General features: G+C 45.6%; 1 protein-coding gene across 2 annotated transcripts in view; it reads right to left on the bottom strand.

Moving 5' to 3' along the window:
- Positions 1 to 25,543, bottom strand: part of PPP2R5C (protein phosphatase 2 regulatory subunit B'gamma) — a 72,886-nt gene that overhangs the window by 13,217 nt on the left and 34,126 nt on the right. For both annotated transcript variants that reach the window (XM_044271456.1, XM_044271457.1), the window contains 9 exons: positions 15,960 to 16,159; positions 8,977 to 9,087; positions 8,002 to 8,094; positions 7,409 to 7,539; positions 4,433 to 4,492; positions 3,722 to 3,830; positions 2,033 to 2,086; positions 961 to 1,131; positions 747 to 874 (listed from right to left, as the gene is read on the bottom strand). In XM_044271456.1, the coding sequence (XP_044127391.1) occupies positions 747 to 874; positions 961 to 1,131; positions 2,033 to 2,086; positions 3,722 to 3,830; positions 4,433 to 4,492; positions 7,409 to 7,539; positions 8,002 to 8,094; positions 8,977 to 9,087; positions 15,960 to 16,159 (1,057 nt within the window). The remainder of the gene's footprint in view (positions 1 to 746; positions 875 to 960; positions 1,132 to 2,032; positions 2,087 to 3,721; positions 3,831 to 4,432; positions 4,493 to 7,408; positions 7,540 to 8,001; positions 8,095 to 8,976; positions 9,088 to 15,959; positions 16,160 to 25,543) is intronic.

Below are 25,543 nucleotides of genomic sequence, written 5' to 3'. Positions count from 1 at the left end.
AAAGTTATGGCACACCCTAACAGATGGGAATATACTTTTTATTTCTCTTGCAGGGGACCCTTCTGAATGATACTCCCATAAGAGGACAGATTCATGATCCATCATCCGGCTTATGGCCCATTTACGTGGACAGATTTCCTGCCCGTAACAAGTTCTGATTGGCAATCGTTTATTTCCGTTTATATGGAGCGATCGTCAGTACAGTAGGTGACCGATCGTCCTCGTGATCATTGCTGTCAGCAGCACTGGTTACACAGGACAACATGCTGCAGACAATGACTTTAATATGCCCGCCATGATCCAATAAACCAAGGATGCCCAACCTGCAGCCCTCCAGCTGTTGCAAAACTACAATTCCCAGCATGCCTGGACAGCCTACAGCAGGGCATGGTGGGAGTTGTAGTTTTACAACAGCTGGAGAGCCGCAGGTTGAACGATTGCTAGATCGTTTGTTGGCAGATCGCAGGCCATGTTTGCATGCAAGATGATTCGGAACGAACCTTCGTAGGACTGTTCACTCCCCCTGATCATGGGCCTATGAAAAAAAAATCACTTTACACGGGTGTGTAGATTTGCCTTTCTCTATCGCTGCTGATCTTATGTTTACCGAGCTGAACACTATTCATCTCCTACACTGCCCACCACACGTGACTTCCATTGTTTATATTGTGATATTGTTCTGCTTGACTGGTAATTAATTGTGTTGCGCAGAGAGAGAGAGAAAAAATAAAAAAAAGGTTTCTTACTTGTTCCAATGTGTCTTGGAGTTTCGGTACAAGGATGGGAACATAATGGGAAGGATTTTAGCTGCATTATCGCTGATCAGGCTCATGATGTACTCGTTATTCCAATAATACAAAGCTCTTTCCGCCACCTGAGGTACAAATTGTTAAAACATCAATTTTACAATGTAACAAGAATGAGCACAAAGAGTTGTGTTTTCTTAAAGGGACGGCATACCTGAAAATGCGGGCTGGACACACACTTGGCCAGCTGTCTGAAGAGTGGTTCCATGACTTTTACAAACTCTGAAGGCTCTATGACGTCTAAAATTTCCTCTAGTTCATTCAAAAACATAACTTCCTTTGGACTGTGGGTCTTCGGCCAATACTTCAGCAGTGCCATCACCACCTGTGCAAAAACAAAGATCCTCGAGTTTACTTTCTGGGGGCCGATACAGATGCAAACTCAGTGCATGACCGAGTAGGATTAAGAGGTATATTCATACGTGGCGGATTCACTGCCGATTTTTAGATGGAAATTGTACAAAGTAGTAGCAAATCCTCCACGTCATGCAAAATGATATCTGGTGGAAATGAACATGCTGTGTGGAGCTTAAATGGGTTGTCTCATCTGACACATTGGTGCTATAGCCTCGCGATATGCCGCCAATGTCAGATAGGCGAGAACGGGCCCCCAAAGTGAGCGGAAAGCAGCTGCGCACGCACTGTCGCCCTCCGTTCATTTCTAAGGGACTGCCAAAAATAGCTGAGCCCGTTCAATGGTTCGGCTATCTAGGACAGTCCCATAGAAGTGAATAAGGCGGTGGCTTCGCTTATGCTGTGCGCTCTCTATTCATTTCTATGGGACTACCATAAATACCTGAGCGCGCGCGTAGAAAAGAATAGAGAGTAGAAAAGAATAGAGAGTATGCACAATGTGCTCTCCTTTGCTTCAGGAGGCCCATTCTGGAGATGGGTGGGGGTCCCAGGGGTGGGGTCAGCAACTACCAGACATTGGTGGCAGACCACAGCGATATGCAACCAGTGAGTTGAGACAACCGCTTTAAAACACTGCATATAGTAAACCATGATCTAAAGGCTCTTTCAGGGTCTAAACTCCAATCTCTCCATATATCTTTTCATCCATCCCTCTTTTCCTCTAAGTTTTGTGGAAATTCAGGTAGGGAGCACATGAGCACAAAATACTTTCCATCTAAATTTCCTTCCAGGGAAGGATCATTCTTATTTAGCCAAAATAATTTTTTTTAGTTAAATTAAAAAAATAAAATAAAAAAAGGAGTGAAACTTACCGGTTCAGTGAGTGTACTGTCCTTCTCCAAAAACTGAACTACACAATATGCCAGCTAAAATGAAAAGGGAAAAAAATAAATAATAAAAATTACAAAATATTAAACACAACAGCAACAAACTTAGTCCACGTGCATAGATAATGTTAAAGGGGTTCTGCACTTTCATTTAACTGATGATCTATCCTCTGGATAGATCATCAGCTTCTGATCGGCGGGGGTCCGACACCCGGGACCCCCGCCGATCAGCTGTTTGAGAAGGCAGCGGTGCTCCAGCAGCGCCGCGGCCTTCTCACTGTTTACCGCTGGCCCACTGACGTCATGACTAGTATTAACTAACGTGGGCGGGGCTAAGCTCTGTTCACTTGAATGGAGCTTAGCCCCGCCCACGCTAGTTGATACTAGTCGTGACGTCAGTGGGCCGGCGGTAAACAATGAGAAGACCGCGGCGCTGCCTTCTCAAACAGCTGATCGGCGGGGGTCCCGGGTGTCGGATGCTGCCAATCAGAAGCTGATGATCTATCCAGAGGATAGATAATCAGTTAAATGAAAGGGCAGAACCCCTTTAAAACATTTATTTTCAGTACGTTGCTTCAGGTTCAGCCATTCATAGTTTGTATTACATTTTACAACCATAACTTTATTAGCTGAGTTTTTCTCACGAATGATGCATTTAAAAAAATAAATACATTTTATACAGATATTCTTTTAGAGATTATATATATATATATATATATATATATATATATATATATATGCGCTTTTTTAATATTCTACTTATTTTTTTATGGTAATCATATACATGCAGTGCTGCTATACAATTACACTTCTTGTTTGTGTCTATCTTTATGACCACCAGATACAGCGGTGCCATCTGTGATGTGATAAATGCTCCTGTCCGTGGCAGCCTGACTGACGGGCATCTGACGTTCAACTGTCCAGTCGCCTGCACTGTAAATATACATTACTGGGTGTTTAAGGACCGGGACGGCCCTCTGTAGATTTACGGTGGCTGACCCCTAAATGGTTTGTCAGTCCATTAATTTCTGGACAATGGCATTGCAAGAATGCACAGCTGAAAAATATCCTGGGGGTATACAAGAAATGTTTTAAAGGGGTTATCCCATGACTAATGTAATAAAATGACAATCTCTAACAAAGCTAGAACCAGCCCTGTACCTCACGTGGATCCGGATATCTCCCCATTCATTGCTCTACTAGATTTATAACAAGCTGACAGCTCAAGAGGAGTGTTTTTTCCTGCTGCAGCTCAGGGGGCGTGTCCATTCTGCTGCAGCTTTCTCCCTATCACAGCTCAGGAGGCGTGTCCATGCTCTACCTATCACAGCTCAGGAGGCAGTTGAAGGATGAAACTGAGCATGTGCGGCCATCTCAGTTAGCAGGACAAAGAAATAAGAAAAATAGCAAACAGCAGGTGGCGCTATACCAATACATTTTATTAAATATCTCACTGGCTAGACAACATTTTTAAATACATGCCATTACAAAAGTATTCAGATCAAGGTGGTGGTATAAAAACTGTAGAATATTTTTCGTGGGACAACCCCTTTAAATATAAGACCATACATTTTGAGCAAATTTAGGTTCAGGTTGTAAACCTAACTAACATGATGCAACCCATGCACTATACCAGGGCTTCCCAACCAGAGCAGAGACGGCGCAGCCTCTTACCTGCGGATGGTAGACGCTCAGAGACTTCACTTTGTGTAAAGGTAATAATACCTTTAGTAAGAATATCTTGTGCTCTTCTTTTAATGGTAAGGCAAATCCATTAATTATACTGCAAGACAGAATGAACACAGGTACCTTATTATAATTATCAGAACTCATCTATGTCTATTGTGCACTTCAGTGGGGGCCAACCTGTACAACCAGATAGCGATTGTCAAACACTGGGGAGAAAAAAGGGGGGGGGGGGGGGGGGGGACAGGGGGGACGACGACAATGAGAGAAAAAACAGTGACTGTTGCAGGTCTACCACTGCAAGGGTTAAATCAAAAGACATATTGATAGGGGACATGGCTTTGTGTGTGACAGGGAAACTATATTTTAAGCCCCACTGGGGACGAGGACGGATCTCTGTACAGTGCAGTGAAATATGTGGGATGTTACATAATAAATACGCATTCATCTAATGTAATAAAACCTCATGTTGCTAAAAATTTGGTTCTTCTAACGGTGGCCTCCGGGGGGGCGCCATTTCCTTGGAGAGGACTGAAAAATCTGATGTGCAATCCTCTGCCCCCGCAAAAAATTTACAATTAAAAAGGTTGTCAGTTTTTGAGACTAAACATTACCCCGAGTCCCATAAAAACAGATTCATGTTTGTCTGGAACGGGAAAATACAAAAAAAAAAAAAAAAGAGCCTTGCAACGTACTGACCTTCCCAGGATTTCCAGTAGCTCTGCTATGCCGTTGTGATGTTCCGTTTCATAAATAAACCTAATAAAATAAAAAAAACTGCCATTAAAATACACTTTAGACAAGTCTGAAAACCACTAAAGGTACTTTCACAGTTCACAGATCAGTTTTATTCTAATGCATTCTGAATAGAGAGCAATCCGTTCACGATGCATCAGTTCAGTCCCTCTTACGTTTTTTGGACGGAGAAAATACCACAGCATGCCAAAAATCCTGAACACTTGACGGAATGCCGGATCCGGCATTAATTTACATTGAAGTGTATTAGTGCCGGATCCGGCATTAAGTGCTCCGGCAAAACAGATCTGGCTTTGTAGTCTGCGCATGTGCAGACCTTTAAAAATGCAAAAAAAAAAAAATTAATACCGGATACGTTTTTTCCGGATGACACCGGAGAGACTGATCCGGCATTTTAATACATTGGCATTTAATGCCATCAGTTTGCGTCCGGATTGCCGGTTTCGGCAGGCAGTTCCGGTGCCGGAATCCTCTGCCGCAAGTGTGAAAGTACCCTAAGGCTGGGTTCACACCTGAGCGTTTTACAGCGTGTTCCTACGCGCTGTAAAACGCTCAACAAGGAGAAACCAATGATTCCCTATGGGAATGGTTCACACCTGGGCGTTTTACAGCGCGTACGATCGCGCTGTAAAACGCCCGACGCTCAAAAAAGTACATGCGCGACTTTGGGGCGTTTTGACGCGCGTTTGTGGCCATAGGACACTGTAGTCAATCACACAAACGCGCGTCAAACGCGCGTTTACTATTACAAAAAACGCGCATAAAAATGCGCGACAAAAACGCAGCCTTAGGATGTGTATGCACCAGTGACACACTCACCCGTCCTGTTACTGAAACAGTGTGCCGCCGAAAAGCCATGGGCGACGTGGGCACTAATCATTCAACCACCACCACCATCATCATAGTCTTTATTGAGCAACAACATACTCTGCGGCACTCTACAAAGTTGTATTCCCATCATAAGCAGGATATGTTTGACCAGGGCAGGTCCCACTTTGGAATTTTCCCATGAACTCAATAGAAAGGCCAGCATAAAAATCACTGAATGGAAATTACTCCGTGTACATTCCGTTTCCGTATGTCCGTTCCGCAAAAGAATAGAACATAGTAACACAGAACATAGGACAGGGATTGTTGCAACAGATCCGGAAAAAAAAAAAGTTTGCAATACTAATGTCACGCGTTTTTGCGGATCCGTGTTTTACGTACCGCAAAATACAAACGGTCGTGTGCATGAGTCCTAAAACTACTGGAAATAGCCAAATGTTGTACTTTGCAATCTCTGGGCAATCCAATAGAGAAGATATGGAGTGTCAGAGCACATGCTTGGCCTACCATTCCATCAGTATGGAGGCACGAGACCCCCGTCCTCGAGTCCCAGCAGTCAGTCCTCCATCGATCAGTTTGTTATCTTATACCCCTTTAAGTAAAGTGACTGTCCAGTCTTGGGGGGCATATTACTTTCTCTTTGGGGAAAGGAAGACCACAGTAACAACTTGCGTACCCTCTGTGGCTCAGTATACAGATTTGGAGCCAAATTAACGGGCAGTAAGTGGGTAGACCTTGGTGAATGTAGTCACCAGCTGTGCCCACTTGCTATCGCTTAGAATGGTGCTGATGGCTATTGCAAAGAACTCCAAGGCACTGGGATGCTCTTGTCGCTCTCAGCGGTGCTGTAGTGCGCATGCTTCACTTCCATTTCATTCAACCTCTGCCTTGTTGCAATCATGGGGAACGAAGGACCAGGGTGCCCCTTCCAGCGACCAGTGGGGGTCCCAGCAGTCTGACCCCCATCAGTCCAACAACAAGGTTATGAATGGGCGGGTAACATGGATGATTCCTCATTCTTTATGCCGCAGGTTTGTGGCATTATACTAAGATGAAGCGGACCGATCTAATGAACAGAAACCGCTCCGGGGAGAAGACAATGCACATTGACAGACTATTACAATAAGAGGCCGGTCATGGTACAGCGGGGGCTCGGGGGAAGCTGTGGGGAGCGTAGAACATTGGCAACAAATTACAGGTCAAAAATTGACATAAATGGCAGCTATAAATTAATGACATCACAAAAGCAACAGCTCACAGGATACAGGAGAAAAGGAGTAATAAAGTGCATGCAGAGAAATGAGCAATACTGTATGTATGACCAGATCCTTCAATTAACTGCTTGAAAGCGTTTGAAACAAAAAAAAAAACAAAAAAAACAAACTCAGAGCCAAGAACATTCTGTACAAGTAGAATTTACGGAGGACAGGAATAATATATACAAACTTAAGTACAACTCCCAGAGCCACAGGTTGGAGGGCTCTGTACTAGAATTACCATATTTTGGATATATCCATTCCCAGGAAAGGTAGGTGGGAAATATTCCCCATCATTATAGCTCTTTCTAACGGGTTGGGACTCAGGTTTTAGACTTCTGAATGCCAAGGCGTGCAAGGTGCAAGGTTACCCAAAACGCTGCATAAACTACGCATCTGTCGCTCTGGAATGACACAGCTCAAGCTGGATGTGAAGCCACGCTGGAGTTGTGATGTCATACTGGTCGTCAGTTTACCCTAGAAACAGATCTAAAAGCTAATAATCAGAATTGGACATTTTGTGGCACTAATACTCCTGAACCGCACAACCACCAGCCTGCCAATATCGACTTGAAGCTTCGCCATTAGCTCTCCTCTAGGATGAAGAGATTCGTCCCCGCAGAGGAAAAATCTCAATCAAGAATGACATAAGTGAGACGCCCATCTGCGGACAGGTCTGTTGGCCCGTATCAGCACCATTCTGGTTCAGCGTGTCAGATGACAAAGCTTTTTCTTTGGAAACCACAGCAAGAAATGGCGCCTCGTAAACCCCCCCCCCCCTCATAGCACCAGCTGTACAGTCACACAAGCCTCGTCTCCATGTTTTGACACCTACCTATAAAATATATTATTGATCTGTTTCCTGATGTAGGCTCGAAGGCCTAAAAACTTCCCATAAATCCGGTGGAGAGTGGTCTTCAGGAAATCCCTCTCTCTGGGGTCTTCACTGTCAAAGAGCTCCAATAACTAGGAAACAAGACGTAGAAAGAGTTAGACTGTGAGAAAGCTTTAGGGTACATGCACACGTTCAGTATTCATGTGCGGAGCATCAGCACTGAAATCCGCAGGTGTTCCCAGGCAAATCTGTGCGGTCAATCCGCATCAATTGGTGCAGATTTGCATGGGGATTTGTGTGCGGATTTTGTGCGGTTTCGGTGCGGATTTTTGCATGTGGATTTTCCTAAATGAATGAAGAAAATCCGGTCAGGAAAAATAAAATAAATTGACATGTTGCGGATTTTAAAATCCGCACCGCAGGTGAAAATCCGTGCGGAAAAAAAATCTGCATCGTGTGCACTAAGAATTTCAAATTCTCATAGAATAAAATGTACATAACCTACGGTGTGGATTTTCCGCACGCAATCCTGATCGTGTGCATTTAGCCTTACAGTCCAGGGATAGCTAAGAATAAAAGTTAAAAATACATACCTGAAGGACAAACTTCTGATCAATGTATTTCTTTGCTACATTGGGTTGGAAATCAGGAGATTCCAGGAATCTCAAGAAAAATTCATAGACGAGCTGAAAAGAAGACAAAGCGTTATTGAAGTGGTTGTCCAGGGGTTGATTTACAACCTATTAAAAGGGTTTGTGCAGGCGTGGTTTTATAAGTGACGGGCTATCCTCAGGATAGGCCATTAATGTCTGATTGGCAGGGGGGTCTGACACCACGCTCCGATTAGCTGTTTCAGAGTAGCTCTGGAACTACATAGCATTGTCTATCATGTAGTGGATGGAGCCAGTTACTACCCACATCAATACAGTAACCCGCATTGCCCATTATACAGAGGACGGGGCTGTGTAGTTCACAGGCATTGGTGGCACATCAGTAGGAAATGCAGCAAATGCTCTACTGGTGGGGGTGCAGAGGCTGTGAACCCCATCAATCACTAGAACAAGAATTGTCATCTGCAGCCAACAGGAGCCCAACTTTTTTGTTGAAATCTACATCACATCTACTAGCTATGCCGCCATATTGCATACTAATATCAGTTGAACGAGCTATGCAGATTTGAACAAATGTAATTAAGGCCCCGTGTGCACGACCAGATCCTTTCAGCGGTCCGCATTTTGCAGACAAGTATAGGTCATGTCCTATTGTTTTGCAGACATATGGATGGGGGGAAAGCACATGGATCATCTGTGTGCTTTTGGCATCCGTATGTCCGTTCAGCAAAATGTGGATCACGGACCCATTGAAAACAGCGAGTCCGCAAATAAAATGTATTTTACAGGCTGCAAAAGGGATACAGTTGTGTGCATAAGGCCGAACACAAAGAGGCCACAATGTGCTAAGTCCGGGTAGCTGAATGCATTATACTGTTCTCTGTTGTCAGCCATTTCAATTGACGTTTTATTCTCTGTCCTTGTGGAGTCTAGGAGAGAGAAACGGAGGGCCCTTACCTGCAAGTGAGGCCACGCGGCCTCCAGCGTTGGCTCGTCTTCCTCTGGGTCAAACTCTGCTCCAGTCGGGTTGGAGGACGGCGGTAATGTCCGAAACATGTTCACTGCAAACTTAAAAGGAAAAACAGACCAGTTATTAAAGGCCGATAATATCTAAGGTCTCACCAAGTCTCATCTAAGATCTGAGGCTGTGACTAGAAACCTCCTGATATCAGTCAGGCTACTTCCACATCTCCGTCAGCTATTTTCTGACCATGGAGGTGCTGAAGCAAACGGAGCCTAAGGCCCCTTTTACACGAGCGATACAAATTGTGTCCGGATCTGTTTAGGAAAAAAAATAATGGTTTTGCACGCAAGTGCAGTCCGTTTTGGCAGCGATTATGTTCAGTATTTTATTTTTTTTATTTTATGCGGATGCGATCAGTTTTGATGCGTTTTTCACGTGAGAAAAACTGAAGAACAAGAATGATCTACATTTCCTAGCAACCATCAGTGAAAAACGCAATGCATCCGTACTGCATCCAGATGCAATGTGTTTTTCACGAAAAAGCCCCATTCACTTCTATGGGGCCAGGGCTGCGTGAAAAACGTAGAATACAGAACACGCTGCGATTTTCACGTAATGCAGAGATGATGTGTGAAAAACAACGCTGATGTACACAGACAATAATGGGCCAGGATTCAGTGCGGGTGCAATGCATTCAATTGAAAGGGGCCTAACAGACCACATTGACTATAATGGGATTTGTTATATTTCCGTTCAGGAGAACATTTTTGTAGTAGAGAAAAACGTCTCTCATGCAGGACTTTGCTCTCCGATGTTTAAAAAAAATAAATAAATTCTGATGTAAGCCCGAAATGAAGCTTCTGATGCAGATGTGAAAGTAGCCTAAGGGTCCATTCACACGTCCACAAGAGTTTTGCGGTCCACAAATTGCAGAACCGCACAACACGGGCACCTGCCATGTGCGTTCCACATTTTTGCGGACCGCACATAGCCGGCACTATAATAGAAATGCCTTTTCTTGTCAGTGTCTGCGGACAAGAAAAGGACATATTCTATTTTTTTGTGGAACGGAAGTGCGGATGCGGACAGCACACTGTGTGCTGTCGGCATCTTTTGCGGACCCATTGAAAATAAACGGATCCGGACCCATTTTGCGGACCTGTGAATGGACCCGAAGGTTGAGTTCTTCTGATCTGTCAGGAGAAAAAAATAAAAATAAAATACTAAAAACTGTTGCATCAGTTGTCATCCGTTTAGAAAAAAAAAAAAAAAAAAGTCCTGCATGCAAACATTTTTTTCGTTTAAAAAGACGGATCTCAGATGGAAATGGCTCAAATGGAAGCCAACTGGTCCAACAGGATCAGTTTTTCTTCTTCTGACGGATCAGACTGGGTCTGGGTACCACAGTTAGTTTTTTTTATCACGTGCATGCAAAACACATTGCACCCGCGCGATAAATACTGACTGCAATTGCGTACCTACTCGCACGATTTTCCCTGATCACAGACACAACGCATCCGGACCTAATCAGGACACGCTGCGGTGAATACACAAGTGAACGGCGCAGGCGCGGGATTTAGTCAGCGATGCTGCGAACCGTGACATCAATCAAGAGGAGCGGGGCGGGCAGAACAGAGGACCTGGGCACAGGGGCGTAGCTAAAGGCTCATGGGCCCTGGTGCAAGAGCTCAGCTTGGGCCCCCATTTCCTCAGTGTTTTGTGACCAAGGGCAGGGAAGCATATAGCCTTCATATTGCCTGAGGCAAAAATTGAAACAGCATCCCCCCCTCCCCTCCATTTTGACCTAACCCCTTCCTTCCAGCCAGAGGTGTAACTTGACCAGCATGCACTTTTTTATAATACCGGTGTCTTCTAATGCAGCACAAGGGTCTTTGGGCCCCCTCAGGCTCCTGGGCCCGGTAGCGACTGCTACCTCTGCACCCCCTATAGCTACGCCCCTGCCTGGGCAGGATAAAGGGTGAGTGGACGGAGCCTCTAGGTGCTGATTTTACGCACACATAGCACCTAGAGGCTCATTAGCATATTATAAAAGTTATTTTTTTTACCAAAACAGCTGCAGGGAGAAAGGTAAAAAAACATACTGTTATGTAGTGCTGACATTAGCGCATCGCTAATGTCAGTCAGCTACATAACAGTATTTCTGGTGGTAGAAACCCTTTAAAAAAATGTTAACCCCTAAAGCCACATTTTAGTAAGCATTCTGTATTAAGAATGCTATTAGTTTCCCTTATAAGAAAATAAAATATACAGAACAGCTAAGGCTACTTTCACACCTGCGTTAGGTGCGGATCCATCTGGTATCTGCACAGACGGATCCGCACCTACAGTGGGATGCGAAAGTTTGGGCAACCTTGTTAATCGTCATGATTTTTCTGTATAAATCGTTGGTTGTTACGATAAAAAATGTCAGGTAAATATATCATATAGGAGACACACACAGTGATATTTGAGAAGTGAAATGAAGTTTATTGGATTTACAGAAAGTGTGCTATAATTGTTTAAACAAAATTAGTCAGGTGCATAAATTTGGGCGCTGTTGTCATTTTATTGATTCCAAAACCTTTAGAACTAATTATTGGAACTCAAATTGGCTTGAAAAGCATAGTGACCCCTGACCTACATACACAGGTGAATCCAATTATGAGAAAGAGTATTTAAGGAGGTCAATTGTAAGTTTCCCTCCTCTTTTAATTTTCTCTGAAGAGTAGCAACATGGGGGTCTCACAACAACTCTCAAATGACCTGAAGACAAAGATTGTTCACCATCATGGTTTAGGGGAAAGATGCAGAAAGCTGTCTCAGAGATTTCAGCTGTCTGTTTCCACAGTTAGGAACATATTGAGGAAATGGAAGACCACAGGCTCCGTTCAAGTTAAGGCTCGAAGTGGCAGACCAAGAAAAATCTCGGATAGACAGAAGCGACAAATGTTGAGAACAGTCAGAGTCAACCCACAGACCAGCACCAAAGACCTACAACATCATCTTGCTGCAGATGGAGTCACTGTGCATCGTTCAACCATTCAACGCACTTTACACAAGGAGATGCTGTATGCGAGAGGGATGCAGAGGAAGCCCTTTCTCCGCTTGAGGTGGGCTAAAGCACATTTAGACAAGCCAGCTTTATTTTGGAATAAGGTGCTGTGGACTGATGAAACTAAAATTGAGTTATTTGGCCATAACAAGGGGCGTTATTCATGGAGGAAAAAGAACACAGCATTCCAAGAAAAACACCTGCTACCTACAGTAAAATATGGTGGTGGTTCCATCATGCTGTGGGGCTGTGTGGCCAGTGCAGGGACTGGGAATCTTGTCAAAGTTGAGGGACGCATGGATTCCACTCAGTATCAGCAGATTCTAGGGACCAATGTCCAGGAATCAGTGACAAAGCTGAAGCTGCGCCGGGGTTGGATCTTTCAACAAGACAACGACCCTAAACACTGCTCAAAATACACTAAGGCATTTATGCAGAGGAACAAGTACAACGTTCTGGAATGGCCATCTCAGTCCCCAGACCTGAATATAATTAAAAATCTGTGGTGTGACTTAAAGAGAGCTGTCCATGCTCGGAAGCCATCAAACCTGAATGAACTAAAGATGTTTTGTAAAGAGGAATGGTCCAAAATACCTTCAACCAGAATCCAGACTCTCATTGGAACCTACAGGAAGCGTTTAGAGGCTGTAATTTCTGCAAAAGGAGGATCTACTAAATATTGATTTAATTTATTTTTTGTGGTGCCCAAATTTATGCACCTGCCTAATTTTGTTTAAACAATTATAACACACTTTCTGTAAATCCAATAAACTTCATTTCACTTCTCAAATATCACTGTGTGTGTCTCCTATATGATATATTTAACTGACATTTCTTATCGTAACAACCAATGATTTATACAGAAAAATCATGATGATTAACAAGGTTGCCCAAACTTTCGCATCCCACTGTATAATGCAAACTAGGGTATCCGTTCAGTACGGATCAGTCTGCATACACCGTCAAAAAAAGTCTAAGTCTAAGTGCAAGTCAAATGGATCCGTCCTGACTTTACATTGAAAGTCAATGGGGGTCGGATCCGTTTACAATTGCACCAATATTGTGTCAATGTAAATGGATCCGTCCCCATTGACTTCCATTGTAAGTCAGGACGGATCCGCTTGGCTCCGCACCACCAGCGTTTTGGTGTCCGCCTCCAGAGCGTAATGGAGCCAGAATGGAGCCAAAACTGATGCATTCTGAATGGATCCGCATCCATTCAGAATGCATTGGGGCTAAACTGATCCATTTGGGGCAGCTTGTGAGAGCCCTGAACGGATCTCACAGGTGGACCCAGAAACGGCAGTGTGAAAGTAGCCTTACCCAAACCCGAACTTCAGTGAAGAAGTCCGGGTTCGGGTCTGGGTACCACAGTCAGTTTTTTATCATACGCATGCAAAACACATTGCACCCACACAATAAATACTGAACATCGGAACGCAATCGCAGTCAAAACTGACTGCAATTGCGTACCTACTCGCACGATTTTTCCTGATCGCAGACGCAACGCATCCAGACCTAATCTGGACGCTCTTGTCTGCAAGGGACCTTAGAGACAGAACTAATTTTTAGCCAGTAACATTTCCCCCCTCTGTGTTCCTATGGTTATAACTTTACTTTTTCTTTAGTTTAGCTATAGGAGACCTTGAATTTTGCAGAACAGTTGTAGGTTTTTTAGGAACCATTTTGGGGTACATATAGTGTATTAGATATCTTATTTTAATTTTAGAGGAAAATATTTTTTAAAAAAATCATTAATTTTAACATTATTTTAAGGGATTCATTGTTACAGCGTTCACTATGTGGTATAAATAACAAGATAACTATTTTGTGCGTTACTACGATTATGTTGTTTCTCTCCTATACTGCAGGCTGATCACTGGGATCACAGCCAGCTGAAAGGGGGGATGGCTGCTTTAAAAAGAGGACCTTTCACTGATTATTACACTGTGAACTAAATATACAGACATGTAGAGCGGCACCCGGGGATCTCACTGCACTTATTATCCCTGGGCGCCGCTCCGTTCTCCTGCTATTCCCTCCGGTATCTCCGGCCACTAAGTTATGGTAGGCGGAGTCTGTCCTTGTTCTTCTGTAGCACTGGCCAATCGCATTGCAGAGCTCACAGCCTGGGAGAAAATAACCTCCCAGGCTGTGAGCTCTGCAATGCGATTGGCCAGCGCTAGAGCAGAACAAGGACAGACTCCGCCTTCCATAACTTAGCGACTGAAATCTCTGCCTACTATAACTTAGTGAGCGGAGATACCGGAGGGCATAGCGGGAGAACGGAGCGGCACCCGGGGATAATAGTAAGTGAAGCGAGATCCCCGGGCACCGCTCTACATGCATGTATACTTAGTTCACATTGTAATAGTCGGTGAAAGGTCCTCTTTAACTCTTCACATCTCAGGCTAGGTAGCAGCTAGAGATATGAGTCTTGTTTGTAAGCTGACAATCTAAGCTTCAAAACAAGACCACGGTTATAACATCATTTTTCACTTTCAGTTGCTATCACTCCCGGCACAATTTTTAAACAGATTTGTCTCCTGATGTGGAGGAGATAGTGGTGTAATTCTGGTCTTGCTTTTTTAGACTGTCAGCTTTCAAACAAGACCCATATCTCTAGCTTCTACCCAGCCCAAGATATATAAGGAGTTAAAGTAGCCCTCCCTTACCCTGCTGTATGAGCTCAGCTCGGGCTGAACTGCCAAGTACTGTTCTCAAAGCCTGAGCAGAGCTCAAGCAAAACTGTTGTTAGCTGAGTAAGTTTTTTTTTTCCGGGAGTTAAATATTGACGACCTATCCATAGAATAGGTTATAAATAACTCATTGGTGGGGGGTCTGACTCCGGCATCCCCTCAGATCAGCTTTTTGAATAGGGGTTGCTGCTCGGCAGAGTGTTGCGGCCTCTAGTATACAATGCACAGTGCTCCACAGCAGATCGTCACTGATCAGATACTGATGGCCTCTCCTGAGGAGAGGTCATCAATATTTAGTTCCTGGAAAACTCCTTTAATGTTACAGTTGAAAGGTATACGGGAAACCTCTGTGGGTGCTATAAACCAACATGGGCGAGCTGTGCTTATTTGTTACATATACTATGGGGATTTGATTGCGTAAAGTTCTACAGTTTTCTAATGTATTTATTTACATGTTTGACTCACTACTTGCTGTCAGTGAATGGAAACCATTGACCATTATATGCAAGTCCTTGTTATGTGCCACTCTTCTGAGAGACATTCGGTTTTGTACAGTCGCTCATCCACGTCACTTAAATCAGAATTAGGCTACTTTCACACTTGCGTTCGGAGCGGATCCGTCTGGTGTCTGCACAGACGGATCCGCACCTATAATGCAAACGCTTAGATCCGTTCAGAACGGATCCGTTTGCACTATCATAAAAAAATAAATAATTGAGCCATACTGTGTCAACTTCAAACGGATCCGTCCCCATTGACTTACATTGTAAGTCTGGACGGATCAGTTTGCCTCCGCACGGCCAGGCGGACACCCGAACGCTGCAAGCAGCGTTCGGGTGTCCGCCTTCTGAGCGGAGCGGAGGCCAAACGGTGCCAGACTGATGCATTCTGAGCGGATCCGCATCCACTCAGAATGCATTAGGGCTGGACGGATACGTTCGGGGCCGCTTGTGAGAACCTTCAAACGGAACTCACAAGCGGAGCCCCGAACGCAAGTGTAAAAGTAGCCTCAACCAGTGACGCTTCTGTGCATCTACATGTTCATTACAGCACCAGACAGGAGGATATTTGTGGGTATATTTTACATAACAGCTGCCATGCTAACCCTAACTGAAGACGGGTCAGACAGATGACTGGATTTATAGGCCTGCACCATACCCTGACGAGACACCGTAAAGAGGTGCATCTACATTCTTGAGGCTCAAATTGAAATCTACGTGCTCACCATGTGAACGACCTCAGGGTAGATCGGTTCTGTGATGACGTTGCGATTGTGGGTTATATACTCCACCATCTCGCTCAGAGCCGCTCTCTTCACTTCCTTCCATTTCAGGTCGCTCAGTGGGTCCGAAACAAAGTCAAAGAGGACACAGCACTGGCGCAGCTTCTGAACAAACAGCTTTTCCTGCTCGGCCGGGGGCACATCTGAAATGGGAGAAATCAACACATAAGTTCCCCACAGTACGTTCCTTCCGGGCAGCGCATTGTCTGCTAAGGGTACTTTCACGCTTGCGGCAGAGGATTCCGCCAGGCAGTTCCATCGCCGGAACTGCCTGCCGGATCGGGCAATCCGGATGGCATTTGTCAAACAGATCTGGATGCGGATCAGTCTGACAAATTTTTGAAAAAGGTCTGCACTTGCACAGACTGAAAAACCGGATCCGTTTTGCCGGAACACTTAAATGCTGGATCTGGCACTAATACATTTCAATGGAAATGAATGCCAGATCCGGCATTCCGGCAAGTGTTTTTGGCCGGAGAGAAAACTGCAGCACATTGCGGTATTTTCTCCGGCCAAAAAACGTAAGAGGGACTGAACTGATGCATCCTGAACGGAATGCATTAGGATAAAACTGTTTTTTTTTTCCGGTATTGAGCTCCTGTGACGGAACTTAATATCGGAAAACAAAAACGCCAGTGTGAAAGTACCCCAAGACTCCCGAAAATTTCCATGTGGAATATTCAATAGAAAGAGAATGCTTCTGCTACTAAATATACACACACACACACACACACACACAGGCTCTTCAGTCTTATATATACATACAGTCTCTTCCTTCTCTTGTAGCTCGGTCTAGAAAACATTGCCACATCTGTCCACAGGCTGTGTGCGGTATTGCAGCTCAAGCCCATTCACTTCAGTGGAGCAGAACAGCGATACCAGACAACTCATGGCTTACAATTGGATAATGTTACTAAAGCTGGAGAACCCCCTTCAGGGCTACAGCAGTAAATTCTGCCATCTTATTACAGTCCACCCAGGGGTCACAGAACTGCACAGTGGCTGCTCTCTCCAGCCCTTTTCCAGTCCTCGGGGGTCCGACTGCCAGCACCGGCACTGATCAGCTGTTTGAAGAGGTCACGGTGCCCCGGCAGGCGCTGCTGCCTCTTCATACTATACCGAGCACTGCTGTGCTTGGTAATGCAGCTCAATTCCATTCACTTCAATGGGACTGAGCTGCAAAAAAACAAAAACAGGCCATGTGCCTGACAGACGTGACATAACAGGCCAAGGAAGAGGTCACAGCCCCTCCCAACAGCTGATCGAGGAGGGTGCCAGGAATCGAACCCCACCGATCACCTACTGATGACCTATCCAGAGAACAGGTCATCAGTATTAAAGTCTCCGAAAACCCCTTTAGGTTTCAATCACGATTTACATTGCTGTGCTACAATTATGTGGTTTATAGGTCTTGCAGTAAATAATCTATAAAAACAGAAATTTACTGTGATCTGCTAAATGTATTCCTTTAATTTTATGAGGAACTGAAGGATTAAAATGGGTATTTTTTAATCTAGGATTTGCCTCAGCATCCTAATCCGTGGGGGTCTGACCCCTGGACCTCCTGCAAACGATGGAATGAGGTCCCTTTGCCGTTGGTTATACAGTGCGCTGCTGCGGAGTTTCCCTGTGAATTTTTTTTTTTATCTGCTGACAAATGTCTGAACGCTAGGACTCCTACCGATCACTAGCAGGGGCCCTGACCCCCCACAGTCCCTTTTCACTGCTCGAGGGGGCTTTTGAATGCTGTGGTGGTTGCACATGCGCCGTGCCAGGAACATTCGGGACCACCAACTCCTCCTCACTTCTGTTTAAAGAGGTGCTCGAAGGTCCGTGTTTCTTTGATTGGAGCGGGTCCCTATGGTAGAGTATACAGAGATCAGACATTTATCACATATGCTTAGCAGTGTAGCCCCTCTCTCCCGAGGACTGCGAGTAGCCCACAGTTAGACCACCATTGATCAGTATTGTAGTGATTTGCCGTCGTTTTCTAGGGAGGGTATCTGCCCCAACGTCCAGGCGAGGAATCAGAAAGGAGAACAGCAGAACAGAAGTTTCATGCATTCTGCAGGAGATGGGTAACCCGCACTTGTGCCAATGGATGGAGAATTTTCTGTTTTATTGGGGTCTCTTTTTTTTTTTTTTTATCTTCTTGCAGTGAAAATACTAGCGCGCCCTCTGTATACACAGGTCAGACAATGTCACTCCGAGGCCATTAAATCACTGCTATCAGTGATCTGCATACAGATGAATGATGGGCAGCAGGCACACTCCATGTCCTCCCTGCATGTTAGAACCACGTCACTGGTTTCCATGGCAGAGATCTGAACGTGCACCAACTGCATCTATATTGAGCTGTAGTTGGGCTTTCTATGAGGGGATGATTTCTATTTGCCATAAGGGTATATTCACACACTGGAGATTTATTGCAGACATTTCGGCGACTGTCCAATTTATTTGCATGTAGGTATACATCCATCCTCACATCCCGAGGCAGGCCAGGGCAGGAGGCAGGCGCACATCCACACACGCCGCGCAGGAGACAGGCGCACAGCCACACACGCCGCGCAGGAGACAGGCGTACAGCCACACAGAGGCGACAACAAAAAGGTATCTCGTTGGTACCCAAAAATTTTCAACAGCATGTCTTCTTCTCCGGCTACACTTTCTGCTTTCTATCGTCTCGCCGTTACGAGAAGGCTCTGTGCCGCTGGGGTGAAATGGCTTACAGGGATAGTAAACGTTCCAATTAAATAAAGCTAGTTTATCAGAGTACTGAAGGTGCTCACGTCTCTAATACACTTTTATCCCAATTGGTCCCAGAGTTCATCTCAGGGAAGGCGCTGCAGGTTGGGGCAATGCGTTTACCCATGTAAGCCAATACTGAATCCAGCTTGCCTAAGACACGGACCAGTTAGTGTATAACGCGTAATGCAGGCCAGCTAAAAGAAACCTCAAAGTCCGAATTCTTAAAATAGCCCTAAAAGTGAAGGGAAAAAAAATAAAGAAAAAATGTTCCCCTCACTGCGGCCAAACAAACAGGAGACGAGAGTCATTGATGCGGCTGCTACGGGATACAAAGCCTCGACGAAAGTATGTGCGGAAGTGGAGCTCAGCAAACTGGCTGCAGACCCTGGACAAACAGCAGCCAGGAGGGTCCGCGCCAGGCTTTTCAGATGGAGGCGACTATTGTCACCGGGTCCAGCAATGTCCTGTATCTGCCACGGACTTGTGTCTTCCATAGTGTAATATGCACAATGCAAAACGTAGTCCACAAACACCTCACAAAGCCTCGCACTGCCTGTCGAAGGGCTGATTTGGGGCTTGAACTGTTGCCTATGGTTCACCCTTGCTCACAGCTGAGGGTATGCTACAAGTGCATCTCATCTTAGCAATCCTCTAGGCTTCATTCACATGTTATGTTAACGTATTCGACGTATGTGGTGGAAAAGCTCAAGCCGAACGTAGCAATAGGTGCTCGACCTAACAGGAGGCCAAAAGAGGGTCCCTTTTGGACTTTGTCTGGGTGGTATATATAGCGACGTATGGCACCATATGGCTATACAATGGCATATACTGTGGCTATACACATTAGATGAAGGCATTGGCGGAAGCTGCCAATTGCAGCAGGTTGGGCAGACCATCTGCCATGTGTACAAGGGTGTCCAGATGCTCCGACAGCTGACAGAAGGATCGAGCATGCTGGATTTCAGTGTGCCTGATCCTTTGCTTCCATGGCCGAGAAGCAGAGCTAAGCATGCATGTGTATGGGGCGGGGGTAGCATCTACTCAGCGGTCTATACTCTCCACTTGGTGTGAACAGAGTCTTCGGTGCTAGGAGCTGTTACCATATAACAGTCAGGAGTCCAGGCTCTTTATGGACAGAGGACAGTCAAGACTGGACCCAACTGTAGCAAACCCTCAGCTGTGAGAAGTGCAAGGTGCATACAGGTTTTCAGTACCTGAATGTAAACAAGAGAATCCTGTTTACTGACAGCAAGCAGAGATCTTGGTAACTGCAGGGAATCTGTCACCAGCGACCTCCCAAACCATCCGTTTGCAGCAGTGGTTCACCTGAATAAAACACAGTTTTTCTTTTGGTTGATCCAAGACTTTGTTCCTAAATGATAAATTAGGCCATCGGTGCAATGAAGGCTGCACAGTGCACACAAGCTCTGCTCATTTCTCTGACCAGCCCCTACCCCACTGATTTGATTGACCGGGTCAGGCAGTGGCAAATGAGCAAGGGAGGAGCCGACCATAGAAAGGAGTGGAGCTTGTGTGCAATACGAGCAATGGTGACACCCTCATTGCACCAAAGCCCCAATATGCACATTAAGATAAAGTATCAAAAGGGCTCATGCATACCAACGTATTTTTTGTCTGTGCCCATTATGGGGTATTTTGCGGCCCGTATGCGGAAAAATTCACTTCAACGGGGCCCCAAAAAACCTGGAAACGTGTCCGTATGTACAGTCTGCAAAAAACATAGAACATGTCCTATTATTGTTCCCATTACGGACAAGGATAGGACTGTTCTATTAAGGGCCAGTTGTTCCGTTCTACAAAATGAGGAATGCACATGGCAGGTATCAGTGTTTTACGGATGCACAATTTGCAGACCGCAAAACAACGGTCGTGTGCACGAGCCCTAACTTGGGAACGGAGGTTTGGATCAACAAAAGAAAAACAGCATTTTGATCGGATGAATAACAGCTGTGTGTCTATGCAAACAGTTTAAGGCCTCTTGCACGCGGCCGTATTGCGGGCCGCAGACGTCGGCTCTGCAATACACGGGGCACCGACCGTGTGCATTCCGCATCACGGATGCGGACCCATTCACTTGAATGGGTTCGCAAATCCGGAGATGCGGTGCGGAACGGAAGCACGGAACAGAAACACAACAGCCTTGTGCAAGAGGCCTAATAGGGAGGTCGCTGGCAAAGGATTCCCTGTAAGTTTACTGGAAAGCTGCAGAATTTCTTATGAAAAAAGTGAACCTAAAACCAGAAAACACCTTAAACCGTAAATGCGGCAAAAAAGGAGGCGACGCGGCACTTAATAAACAACTCAAGGAAGAACTGCATGTCCTGCTGGTCTGAGAAGATTTAGCTCCGTCAGAGGACGTGGGCGGGCTCTTCTGCGGGGCGGCTGTGTTTAGGGCACAGTTGTTGGCATTCCTCACTTGGCATCAGCTTCTGCTGCCCTTTCCTGATTGCTAATGAGCCCTGATGCCATGCATCATCCTCACCCAGTGCAGTGAGCAGGAGACGGGAGGTGGGGGCAGGAAAACCACCCGAGTTTATCCCAGTAAATAACACACAATGCACAGTCAAACTCAATTACAGCCTTCGTCATCGTTGCCTGGAAACCATTGATGGCTGAGAGCTCTCTAACTGGAAAGGTGCTAAATAACGGCGACGCACGGACAGCCGCTGCCCAGGACTGGAAATCCGAGAGCGGGCGCACGGCATGGGAGCCTCTGCCATGCAGGCTGCAGCGGCCAGCAGGAACTAAAACTGGAACATGGGGAGATGCATTTCATCTGCATAAAGGGGGGGCTGGAGATAACGTACATCGAGTCTGCGGAGGTGGCCATTCTGTGCCCCGTGACGAGGAAGCAATCTGTAATTGATTTGTCTGAGACTTCACATTTAAAATCGGTCACATGGCCCCATAGAAGTGAATGGGGCTGAGCGCAATACCAAGCACGGCCACTATACAATGTACGGCGCTGTGCTTGGTGAGCACCTGTGCCTTCTCAAACAGCTGATTGGTGGGGTCCTGGATGTCTGAACTCCCCCCCAAACCATCAGATCAGATACTGGATGACCTATGGAGGATAGGTCATTAGTATAAGACCCATAGAGGATAGGTCATTAGTATAAGAGTCTTGGAAAACCCATTTAAAGAGGTTGTCCACATACAAAAAAAAAAGTGTATGCCTGTATACCGCACATGTCTGTTGGCGTCAATCACTGGCATCTACAGCTGAGGTCAATGACTGGTTCCAGCAGTGACATGCAATATATGAGCAAGTCACCACTGCATCCAAGATAACGTCGGGGGGGGGGGACAGGAAGTGTTGAACTGGCGAGTTTTAAAAAGATAAATAAATAAATAAATCATGACAACCCCTGACAACAAAAAGGAGGGATACCGACACATAGATAGAGACCAACAGGTGTCAGGTGAATGGGAGCATGGCTAGAATAGGGGGTCAACAACCTCCGGCATGCCAGCGTTTGTTTATATGGGACAACCAAGCAAGTGTGCATGCTGGGAGTATAGTTTTACAACAGATTGGAGTGCTGGAAGTTGCTGATACCAGTCAAATTTAGCAAAAACTAATCTTGTTCAATGTAGACGTGTCCCTTTAAGATCCTCAGCCTGGCAAAGGAAGAAAAAAAACCACTTGGACCTCCGATGGAAGTTGACCAGTCTAATGGTGGCTTTAGTCTTGCAAAAAAATAAAAATAAAATAAGACATTTATGGCATATCTAATTGGGTGAACAGGGGTCTTCGGCTAACATGGAGTTCAGGAGACCCCAATTTCCCATGACATGAGATCCACATGGATCAGACATTTGTGGTAGATATACAATAATGTATTTTTGGTGGAACTTCCCTTTAAACGGTCGAGTGAGAAAAAAAAATAAAAATAAAAAATCATCAGAAAATACATGTCTGTGGGATGTCATCGTGGTGCTTTCCCAAAATGAATGATTCAAGTGTCCATTACACCTCCCTTCAGGGGACGTCACTCAGCTTCCATGGCTGATATAATAGGGGACGACAGACTGCATGCTCGATGCAACAGTCAATAGACTGAAACCTGCTCGTTTAATGGATGCATTCCTCGTCTTTCTCGCTTTACCGCTAGCAGAAAACGTCTAGAAAAAAAAAATAGTCTGCGAGTCCAGGCCGCATTTGGTTTGTGTGGAACAAGAACCTACTTGCAGCAATAAATGACAGCGGCTACCGCCCGCCCCTACAGTGAATGCAGCAAGCCAGGCGGCCGGCCGTCAATCAGGCGCGCTCGGTATGTAGTCACACTTTCATGGGCTTCAGCAGGGTTCGCTCTGAGTCAAGCCTGAACATGGAAGCAAAATGTGAAATATCTGCATTTCAGAGATAAAAGGGGGTGGGGGAAGGCAGTGCGACACTTGTGGATCAGACGGAGCGGAGCAATACATATCCATACCTCTCCAATGCCGTCCAGATCTACAAAAACACAGCAACTGGCACCGAATCCAATCCGCCTCTGGCACCTGCTCCTATTTCTAGAATAGGGCTCCAAAAGTGAAGGGAGAGCAGACCATGCATGTGCGACCACCCTCCGTTCACCACTGTGGGAGTTCCGAAGAAAGCCAAGCACTGGCTTAGTTTTTTCCAGCAGTCCCATAGCGGTGAGTGTAGAGGTATGGGAGTTCCTAAGAAAGCCAAGCACTGGCTTAGTTTTTTCCAGCAGTCCCATAGCGGTGAGTGTAGAGGTATGGGAGTTCCTAAGAAAGCCAAGCACTGGCTTAGTTTTTTCCTGCAGTCCCATAGCGGTGAACATAATGCGCTGCGTTCTCCATCGCTATAGGACTTCTGAAAAATACCAGAGCGGCTAGCTCAAATATTTTTGGAAGTCCCACAGCAATGAATGGACAGCAAGCTGCGCATGAGCGGTGTGTGTGCTCTCCACTTCAGGGACCCCTTTCTGGAGATAGGACCCTCGCCTACCTGACAGAGGGCATATCCTAGCGATATCCCATCAATGTCTAAGATGGGAGTACCCCTTTTGTTCTGCAAAATACAGATGCCATCTGTGTGCATTTGTATATAATGGGCTATTCTCATCTGCAATACGCACAACAGGAGCTTCTGTTTAATTTGCGGACCAGCAGAAAATTCAGATATGTGGCCCCACAGAAGCTAATGGGTCAGTGTGCTATCTGCAAAAAATGGAAGACAAATTGCGTGCGTAAAGCCTCAGACACACAGGTGAGGGGAAATTGAATGTGATCAGTGATCTGTCTAGCTATGGCCTCTCAGGCCTCCTGCACACGAACGTGCCATGTTTTGCAGTCCGCAAAAAAAAGGATGCCGCCCGTGTGCCTTCTGCATTTGCGGAACGGAACAGACAGCCCATTATAGAAATGTCTATTCTTGTCCGCAAAACGGACAAGAATAGGACATGATCTATAACTTTTGCGGGACCACAGATGCATACAGCACACTGAGTGCTAGCCGCATCTTTTGCGGACCCATTGAAGTGAAAGGGTCCGCACCCCGAGCCACATGCGGAAACCAAACCACGGTCGTGTGCAAGAGGCCTTAGGCTGAGGTTCCCATGACTCCCCCTGAGAATTAAAGCAGCCACATACAGTTGGTGATGTGCTATCTATATGACCATGTCCAGTTATAGGGGTTGTCACACGAAAAATATTCTAGTTTTCAAACCACCTGGATCTGAACTCTTCTGTAATTGTAGGGCATTAAAAATGTAACATAGCCACTGAGCTATTCAATAAAATATATCTGTACAGCACCACCTGCTGTTTTTTTTCCCCCATTTCTCTGTCCAGCTCACTGAGATGGTCGCACATGCTCAGTTTCATCCCTCAATTGCCCCCTGAGAGAGGAACAGCATGGACACGCCCCCTCAGCTGCAGCAGAATGGACACTCCCCTTGAGCTCTCAGCTTGATATAAATCTAGCAGAGCAACGGACGGGGAGATCTCTGGATCCATGTGAGGTCCAGGGCTGGTTCTTGCTTTGTTATCAAGAGTCCATCATGTACTATATGTTGTCCGATTTTCTTTTTTTTTTACAATGATCATGGGATAATCCCTACAATGATCATGGGATAATCCCTTTAAACAATGGCCAGGTTAGAATTATTATTATTTTTTTGTGTGGTTTAACTGTGCTTCTTTCTTGAAGATGAGCCTGGCACCCCCATATTTCTAGTACTATGCCAGTGTCTGAAAATCAACTACAGTAGATTCACTGCATCGAGGAAAGGTTGCAAAAAAATAAAGTCCTTCACCATTTTAGCCTATTATCCTGAGCAGAGAGGGTATCGCCACCGGAACCTGTATAAGGTATATGCCGCAGTGGTCATGCCCGAGCACTCCCGGCACATTGACCCTGGGGAAGATCTTTCCACACGTTGAAGTGTTTCACGAGTTCTTCGTCCGTGTAAAAGTCATTGCTCCGCAGCGCCGGGGAGGCATCTTTCAGGGTGGCACCATTTTTCATGGGTGTCGGATAGACGGTAGATTACTGCTGCCATGAATAAACACAAGCGGCTGATAATGAAGAGGTAATGCCCGGGCACAGTAAGCTGCGAGGGTGAACGTGCATTGTGAGTAATGATTCTGCGTGCCCGGTTATCTCCCGATACAGATAAAGGGAAGTGTAGATCTCCACCAGACCAGAGTGGAGCTCTGCCAGGCGGACATTCATAACGGGCGATGCTGGAGAAATCAGTTCTGCACGGTGCCCACTTAAAGGGGGAGTTAAGGTGTCAGACAGC

This window comes from Bufo gargarizans, chromosome 11 (assembly GCF_014858855.1).
Source record: "Bufo gargarizans isolate SCDJY-AF-19 chromosome 11, ASM1485885v1, whole genome shotgun sequence".
Lineage (NCBI taxonomy): Eukaryota > Metazoa > Chordata > Amphibia > Anura > Bufonidae > Bufo > Bufo gargarizans.
Note: the sequence above shows the minus strand (reverse complement) of the source record. Positions and strands in the feature narration are given on the sequence as shown.